General features: G+C 41.1%; 1 protein-coding gene across 1 annotated transcript; it reads right to left on the minus strand.

Moving 5' to 3' along the window:
- Positions 1–1,149: 1,149 nt before the first annotated feature.
- LOC142992653 (cytohesin-2-like) lies at positions 1,150–7,929 on the minus strand. Its single transcript, XM_076143155.1, has 13 exons — positions 7,800–7,929; positions 6,744–6,823; positions 6,513–6,577; positions 5,798–5,864; positions 4,038–4,156; positions 3,854–3,934; positions 3,612–3,724; positions 3,352–3,500; positions 3,079–3,190; positions 2,917–2,993; positions 2,762–2,833; positions 2,474–2,622; positions 1,150–1,957 (listed from the first exon to the last, which is right to left on the minus strand). Exons 1-13 carry the CDS (start codon positions 7,837–7,839, stop codon positions 1,879–1,881), a joined length of 1,203 nt encoding a protein of 400 aa, XP_075999270.1. The 5' UTR covers positions 7,840–7,929; the 3' UTR covers positions 1,150–1,878.
- Between the last annotated feature and the right edge of the window lie 1,161 nt (positions 7,930–9,090).

Below are 9,090 nucleotides of genomic sequence, written 5' to 3' on the forward strand. Positions count from 1 at the left end.
TCGTTTGAGGTCATTGGTGTTCCTCAGTCTGCCTTCAGCATGCCTGCTTGGTTCTCAAAAGCTTTCTGTCCTGCAAAATCCCCTTCATGTCCCTCACTGCCCATGTAAACCGGGGAACAGGTTTGATGTTATATCATTGATAGCCAATTCACACTATTGAACTTCCTTGTAGCGTTTGTAACCGGTAAACACGGCACACGTGCCTCTTCACCTTATTGCGAAACAATCTGGCAGAGTGATGAGCTCCCATCTGCTGACAAAGGCCCCATTGACACCTCGCATTCACATGCAATCTGTACCAGGATGTGTGTTCCAGCTAAACGTGGAGTTACATGTAAAAGCTCTCAGAATGCAATCTGATCTGTGAGGTCACGTACTGTATGTCTGTGTGGCTCACACGGATCGATGAGTCGCTGGATTGCCAGGTGTGAATGCAGTTGGGGACGCATTCATGAGATAAACACAACCCCCCCCCCCCCCCTCAGCTTCCTGGATCCGCTTGCTCTCAGTTACAAAGCCGTTGGAATGGTGCTTTGATATGTTGCAGATGATTACTGGCAAACAAAGCATTTATGTCTTCATAGTGTGGACGTGCAACTTTAGTAAGTCATTTTTGTCCGTTTTGTCCGAATGAGCCTGGCTGATTTTTTTTTCAACTTCAGTTCTGCCACACCTGCTTCCCTTACTGTTGTTAGTCTCCCACTCTGAGAATTCCTTATTAAAGGGGTCTTTAAGGGTAAATTGAGTCATTGTTATCCTAAGCTGTTTTTAAGCCGTGTATGTCCCTCGATGTGACCGTCGCAGGTCAATACAGGCTCAGGTAATCTAAGGTTTATCTTTCTCAGGTGAGTCAATACGCTCACACCCTCCTGTGTTTGTTGGATGCATTGTGAGAAATTCTATAGCGCAAAAAACACATAGGACCTCTTTTTTTTGATGGTTGGGTGTTTGATCTGCACAAGCGCCACAAACTTCTGAAGAGATGTGCAGCTATCGTAAACAGCATCTCTCTCTCACACTCACATTCACACACAGGAACTGCACAGGAAAAGACGTCACACACTCCGATCTGAAGCTGATCACGCTGCAACAGAAGTACCAGAAGGAGGCTGTGTTTTGATGACAATCTAGCACCACCTGCTGGAGAAACGACCACAAAACCTTTATCATAAACCCGTTTATTTTTAAACTAATTAGCACATAAATACAAAGACATTAAATATATTTAACATTTATAAAATTTTGTTGAAATATTATGTACAGTTTTGCCAGTCTTCATTTTAAGACCTTCACTTATTTGTTACCTTTTTTATTTCAAACTATTTAGCTTATATCTTTTTACACACTAGTGCAGCCAGGACCTTCTGAACAGTGAAATAATCCATCACAAGCTTAATAGACGTTTTCAATTTGTCAGAAATACAGAATGGCACTGTAAGTTTACACAAATCTGACCTTGGCTGATGAGGAAGGTCAGAAAACATCTTTAGTTTGCCCCTTTATGTCACCAAATCCAATGTGAAACTATTATTTTAACCATTTTTCTTGACATTTCAGGCTTTTTATAAATCCAATATGCAAAGTGGAAATGCGACTCAACAGCGGGGTCAGTGTGAGTCTGGGTCTCCTTGAATGGAGCAGTAGTGCATGCGTGCAGTTTGCAGAAGTTAAGTGATGACTTAAATGTCTTTGATTTGAGTTTGTTCCAGCGTTGCCAGTTTCCTGTTTTGCTCATTTCTGTAAAACCCTGTTCTGCTATGCCAAGTTTTGTCTTGACGTGTCCTGGCACCGCTTTCTTCTTCAAAGCAAACGGGCGACGACACCCACAGTCAGGATCCCAGCACAGAGTTCATCTCCCCCCCTGTCTCGCCTTTCAGGCTATGAAGATGAGGTGCCGGTGACCTTCCTCTTGCGTAGAGACACCAAGTCGTAAAAAGGGTCTTTTGTGATGCTCGTCCTGAGAAAAGAAGATTAGGATTTAGAATTCACATGAGTGACGATCAAAGAGAAGAGATACTGTATGTCCTATTTACAGAGGATCATTGTTTTCCCTCATTCCTATAGTGTTGTTTAGTTGGAAGTACCTATGGCAAATTAGACTGCAGAACAACCAGGGTGTTCCATGTAACACATTTGAATCTAGCTGTGTTGGCCACACACACACAGAGTAAATTCGTTTTCACTCAGTGTGCACAGATTAAAGATGAAGGTTGTAGTCTATCGATGTCCCACACTGATACACTACAACCTTCATTTGTAACACCAGATTGAAGTAGAATTTGCTTACTGATTTGTCAAGCAACAATTAATCATTTTAGTCAGTTAGATAATAAATATACCAAACATTTGCAGGTTAAAATTTGACGTTTTGCTTGCTTCCCTTCTTTGTCAGCACTGTATAATCACATTTGTTTCAGATGCTGATCAGAGGATGTGGGACATGACGTCATTTGCAGTGACATGCGTCTCTTACCTGATGGCATCTATCCAGTCGTCCCGTTCGTCCGCCCCGGCCGCGCTGAGCTTATAGGACTGATGTTTACCCTGCACCACCCTGCCTTTGTTTTCTGTTTTACAGGCCTTAATCTTCTGCCCTTTGGGGTTGTATAACTCCAGACAGAACTGTTCAAACACACAGACGCACATACACTGTACCATTATTGTGTACATATCGTTATATGAATGGCCCTCTGATGTTAGGGCAGACTCACACCAACGACTCACACCAACGGAAATGAGACAATCAAAGTCTAAACTCTACCTGTTTGCTGGAGTCTTGTGGCTTCCTCACACTCAGGTTCTCCAGAGGGATAATCCCTATCGGGTCTTTATCCTGAGGGTAACACAAGAGCGTTGGTCCACTGTATGGTTGTGACATTTTGCGTAATTCCATAACTGTATCCAACAGATACTCACGGTGGTGTATTCAAAGTAATACAAGCAGTTGTCTGTCAAAATGAACCATCTTCTCTTCCACGTTTTAATTCGACCACCTGCCAAAGCGACAAAATTGATTTAGGACATTTTAGGATTTACACTAATGATAATTACGAGGACTCTTGTTTACAATCATCTCACCCATTTTTAGGAGCCAGCCCTCTCTGTCAGGATTAAAGAACGTAAGCGTTAGATCGTTCCCATCATCCTCTGGGATTTTAAATGGCTCGTTGCGAATGCTGTCGTATAGTTTCTGTTAGAAGAAACACAGTAGAAAAGAGTGGAGCATTAGCCACAGTGTGTTGACAGCACAAGGTTGTCCTGTTCTTCAGCCTAACAAAGACACTAAGAAGGTGTGGCATCTAGAGTCTCTTCTGTGTGGAGTTTGAGTGGGATGTTGTGAGCTGTTCTGACCCTGAGCAGCTCAGTCGGGAGGTCTTGGCCGTTATTGATGCCTTTGTTCATGGACACAAATCTCTGCAGGCTGGGTTTGTCTTTTACGTTGGGGTTGTGCAGGCTGGTGTTCAGCATAATGATGGCAAAGGACAAGATGTAGCATGTGTCTGCAACACGCAACGCAAACACAAAACCACAGTTAGCACCAGTCATTCATTCCACGGCTTCAGCAGTATAATGTAAGATTATTTCATCAACGTTTGTTTCCTTCTTTGTACCTGTGGACTGAAACACCCCCGGGTTACAGTCGCAGTAACGTGTTGCAAAAGCCTCCATCATCCTGTCAATCTTCTGCGCCTCCCCCGGGAGCCGAAAACTCCACAGAAACTGCCTAGAAGATAACAGGAAGTTAAAGAACGAAATCACATTATAGAACGTTAGAGAAAGTGGGTGAAAATGTTGTGAAATGTCATTGTTTCTTGCAGGCAAGGAGCCGTTCAGATACTGATGTGAGGCAAACCTCAGCGCCTGCACCAGATTCAGGTCTGAGAACTCATGCAGGCCCACAAAGGCTTTGAGTGTCTCCAGGTGCCTTTCCTCCCTGTGTGTGACATGAAAACAGGTCAGATGAATAACCCAAAGTCTTCAATTGCTGAGCCATTGTTGTAAGCAGTGGTTATCACTAAACCGTGTGTGTGTTTTACCTCTCTCCCAGGAGATTCCCTATGGCGCTCTTGTTCAGTCCTTCCTCTTTGTAAAGGAACTCTGCCACCGTCTCTGCCGTCCACTCCAGCAGCTTGTGTTCAACCAGGTACCGGATCCCCTGCAACCAAGATCAGGTTCGTTAGAGTGACAATTTTGGTGCATGCAAATTAGGGGGGGGACAGGAGAAAATGTGAGTTATCTGACTCCTTGGGTAGGATTGGAACATTCAGAGAAACCTTTCTGATATTATGACTTATCTTTTAGCTTTTGATCTCTTTGATCTCTACCTCTCTCAAATGACTCATAGAGATCACAAGGATGAAGCAGTTAAGAGAGCAACTGGGGTTTTAATAAGGCAACATTTTACCTTTTTTATATCATGACCAATTCTCTGCGTGATGATTAATTCTTGTCATGTATCATCCCTGAAGTCTTCCTCCGTCTTTATTTATTACTACAACGACAGATGAGGCATGCTCTTATCCTCTCAAGGGCTTTTAGAGCCAAATCATTGAAATATGACCATTTATTTGGAGTGTGTGCTTCAGCTGAGTAGTCCAATCAAACTAATTCCACGTAAAAGTGCCATTAGCACCAACACGTCTTCAAGAAGTGTTTAAAGTTCTCATCCACCCACTCGTAACGTCTCCACGGCCATGAGTGCAGAGCGGTCACAGGCATGACGGACTTCATTTAGCGGAGGTCTTGGGAGGTGAGCAGAGGGAGGAGGAGGAGGAGAGAGATGGAGGCCGCAATGGTTAAGTGGCATAATAGTTTAGTCTGCCTCACTTCAGGGAACAGGATGTGGGTTTTCTCGCTGCTGCTCGTTCTCTGCATCTTTTTTGGTTACACTACCTCTGCACAGTTTGCACTTCTGCACATCAGACACGTCGCTCAAAATCCACATCCGCTCGTGTGTCAAGGTTTATCTCTTCTGTCTGCTTGCGTTTGACTTTCAGGCCCAAAATGTGTTTTTTCCCCCCCCTATAACAAGTATAAATTATTATATCTGTGTCATCATCAGTCATTAGATCTGAGATAGTACCACGCATATACAACCGCAATACGTATATACCTTTAACCTTTACTTATTAAAATAGTACTGCAGCCAGAGTGTTCTGCTACACAGTGAACATACACCTGACTGAAGCTGGAGTGATGGTGTGTGTACAGTGTTGTCTGGTGTTCACTTGTTTGCATATGCCAAGTTTCTGGAATTGTCAATGAGGTACTTTTCTATAACTTTTTGTGGAAAAGTACATTGGAGTACTAAAGCTGTGTTCCCAACTCTTATTTTTCTCAAATCCTACTAAACTAAACTATTTGGCTTACATCAGTTCAGTATCTTTCCTGGAACAACACTGATTTACACCCAGAAATGCTCTCAACTGTTTGTAACATGTTCAACATGTAACAGGTGAAAAATGTATGGTTTAGTTGTTATATTTGTGTTATATGTCAAATTCACATGTTGTCTGATATTGTTCAAATAGCTTCCATGACTACACACTTTGGCTCTCTATGTTGTGGTATGAGGGGGAGGTGGGAAACTGAGGTCCAATGTGGGTAGTTTATATTCCAAACCCACTTGTAGTGACGCCGCTGTCCAAATGGGTTATTTCCCTTTTGGGTTTGAACAGAAAATCTCATTTGGGTATAATTGTTCCGACACCTGTTACCCTCTCAGATCACAGAATCGATCGTGTCACAAAATCCTTTTGGGTCTGTTTTGCTCGTGCAGGCTGCATCATTAGCTCACCTTTTTGGGATCCATGTTGAATTTCTTTTTCCCATATAAGAATCTTCTGTTTCTCTCATCCTTTTTACTGCAAAACAGACAAACAGCTCAAATCGTGGAGGGGTTTATTTTAACAAGCACAGGGGTCAGTGTATTGCGTTAAGCCTGCAGCGATGTTGAGCCACTTTGTGGTAGTAAAACTGGTCAAATACTGGGTCATGGTGACAAAAGCAACAGGAAGCCCAAGTTTGGACTTACAAATTCACACACAAAATTGCCACAGGTAGTTAATGTGCCAAGTTTATTCATTGACCCTAATTAGAACTTAATTCGACATCAAGAATATCAAGAACAAGTTATATACTGCCAGAAAAAAATACAATCTTAACATCCATTGACAAAAACCTAATTGTATTGAAATAAATACATTCATGAATTAAATGCAACTACATTAGTCAATATAAAAATTACAAATTAAAATAGATGATAAATAGTAGGGTGATAAATGTGTGTGTGAGTTGGAGGCTTTCCAGTCAACATGCTGCTTACAACAGCAGAAGTGTCTGTGGAAACATTTATCATCTGCAAACTGCATTAAAGCAGTTAATGATAAATTGGCTTTTGTCGTTGTTGCATTACGTCTATTGTAGGAGCGTAACATGTATCAAAGTGTCACTTAATAAAAGGGAGGCCACGATGACTCAGATGAATCTATCTCAAATACACTCAAACTCACTTCTGCTTTTCTGCATCGGCGTTGTGGATTGCAGGCATGCCTTTATCAATGTCCAACCTCAGCTTCTAGCAGGAGAGTAAAGAAAGAAGGCAGTGTTGTATACATTGAATGTGGGGAATGTTACGTATGAGATAGTTCCATGAGTGTTCCAATGATTTGCTCTTCGCATTTGAAAGGTGATCGCTGTGTGTGTTTTTAATGGAGAACCTTGGAGGTTATTCAGCAATGTACCTCAATGTCCTCCAAGTCATGTCCCTGAGTTTTCAAGGAATAAACCTTCCTCCTATCTGCTGGAGTGAGCAGCGGTGGAGCTGTGAGAAGAAAACGTGTGTCAGTATTGAGACACAGAGAATTACATTGATATTTATATATATATTTATTTAGATATTAACGGAGGTGACTAGCCACCAACATTTATATATACTATATTTCATACGGTGGCTAAATTTAGTCAGCAGAGGTTTTGTGAATTGTGCTGGTGACTTCCTTTACTGGTGCATGTTCACATCATCAGCTTAACCTCTGCTGGTTAGAAGTGTCAATGAACACGGGAAAGACTGAAAATAATCACTTCTCTTTTCCTTTTTACAGAAGCAGCTTCATTTTGGCTGCAACAGGGCAAGACATGAAACACTTAACTTGAGGTTCACAGTAATGAAGTTCAGGAAAGTCAGTTCATTTTTCCTATTCTGCTACTTATTCTATCCACTCTATCTGTCTGTCTGTCTGTCTGTCTGTCTGTCTGTCTATCTATCTATCTATCTATCTATCTATATATATATATCTCAAGATACACAGTATATATGAAGAATATTCACGATTGTACTGATCCCTAAGAAATTCAATGACTTCATTCATCAATTCTTTATGGTGTTGGAAAGATGGAATTAAAAGTGGCTATAATACACATTTGGCAGTGTATGTGTTTGTGATATGTAGTAATGGCTGAACAAACAAAAAATTATATCCTACTACTGTCCAATTGCTGTGAAACCGTAGGCTGTGCATAGAAAACTGCATTGAAGCAAACAATCCAAAATAGCTGAAATTACTTCATCGTCCTGTCCTGTCTTGTAAATTAATTCACTGTGGTAAATGTTGACAAAATGACTCCTATGACTTATTTCGCTTGTATACAATCCATAACATTACTGGTCGAGTCCTATCATAAAATCACTATAAATGTATTTCTCAATATTATACACTTCTGTATTATCGTACTTATATAAAATAGTAACATTTGCCAAAAGAAAATCATATTTAAAGTATGTTAAAGTAAAAGCGTACCTCTCCCCCAGAGGAAGCTGTCTTTTCTGCGGATGGCCATGTTGTTGACTGAAGCTGCACGGGAAACAGACTGTGTGTGTGTGTGTGTGTGTGTGTGTGTGTGTGTGTGTGTGTGTGTGTGTGTGTGTGTGTGTGTGTGTGTGTGTGTGTGTGTGTGTGTGTGTGTGTCAGAGCGATGCAGCTCCAACTCTGACACCTGTGATACCATAATAATAAATAAAAAATCATTGTGTACAACTCATACACACAACTCAGACAATTATAATTCTGGTATTTAGTCCACCATACATTTAAACTACTACAGCCAATACTGCCACTTTTACTACTGTTATCTTATATACTGCCTTATCTTATATACTGCTTGACCAAACTACTTTGTCATGTTTAAATACTATTACTACTACTACAACAACCAATACTAATACTAAATGCTACTACAATAAGTGTACTACTTTTGGCCCATATACAACCACACAACCCTTAACTTTAACTTTGTCTGATGATCATCAATTTCTATGACTAGTGGTTGTACTAGTAGTCCAAGAACTAGTAGCACAGTCAACAACTTCTAAATGTACTATTACAACAACTGCTACTCCCATTACTACTTTTGCTACTGCTATTACTGCTTGTACAGCTGATCCGTGTTACTACTATTCCTACTATTATCACCACAGTTACTTTTACTAACAATCACAATGTGTATTAGAAATGAATTCATGAATGAAGAAGCGGGGTACGAGTCGTATAAAATTAGCTAATGGATGAAATTGGGCTGTAAACTGAATTTAAGAAGGAAAGTGAGGCAGGAGTGAACAAATATGCTTTAACTTCAACAAAACTGCTTCAGCTCCTTTCATTTCTAAATATGAAGCCCCACCTAGTGTGCAGAGTAACGTGAAGAAGCGCGCGTATTTCCCCTCGGTATTGCATGACACCTGTGGAGGCTGGATTAGAGCCTGTATGGCCGCAAAACCATGACGCGCTGGGCAATTTGATCTATTACTCATGACATGTTGGATAAACCGGTGCCGTTACCATAAAGTCCTCTTTGTCAACGGATACAGAAAGTAGGAAGTTGCTGTTTTCACTGAGCAAACTAATAAATTCACCTTTGAAAACGATTTCTTTTAAATAAACGCCAGAAGTCGCAATATATTCAACAATGTTTCACCGCTCGACGGGCCAAATCATCCCGTTATCACTTTGCGCTTCCCCTCCTGATATTTTGCCAGTCTGGCGCGCTCAGGTTATCGTGGCGGTATTTCCGATTGCACCTGAAGGCAACAAA

Source organism: Genypterus blacodes, unplaced genomic scaffold, assembly GCF_046128005.1.
Source record: "Genypterus blacodes isolate CSIRO-AG114 ecotype Tasmania unplaced genomic scaffold, CSIRO-AGI_Gbla_v1 ptg000022l_1, whole genome shotgun sequence".
NCBI classification, from domain to species: domain Eukaryota; kingdom Metazoa; phylum Chordata; class Actinopteri; order Ophidiiformes; family Ophidiidae; genus Genypterus; species Genypterus blacodes.

Excerpts from the sequence above, each read along its gene's own strand:
- LOC142992653 (XM_076143155.1), bottom strand. The coding sequence starts at position 7,839 with ATGGCCATCCGCAGAAAAGACAGCTTCCTCTGGGGGAGAG. Across the intron at positions 3,725-3,853 it reads AATCTGGTGCAGGCGCTGAG|GCAGTTTCTGTGGAGTTTTC; the intron begins GTTTGCCTCACA and ends GTTATCTTCTAG. Across the intron at positions 2,994-3,078 it reads GGGCTGGCTCCTAAAAATGG|GTGGTCGAATTAAAACGTGG; the intron begins GTGAGATGATTG and ends TCGCTTTGGCAG.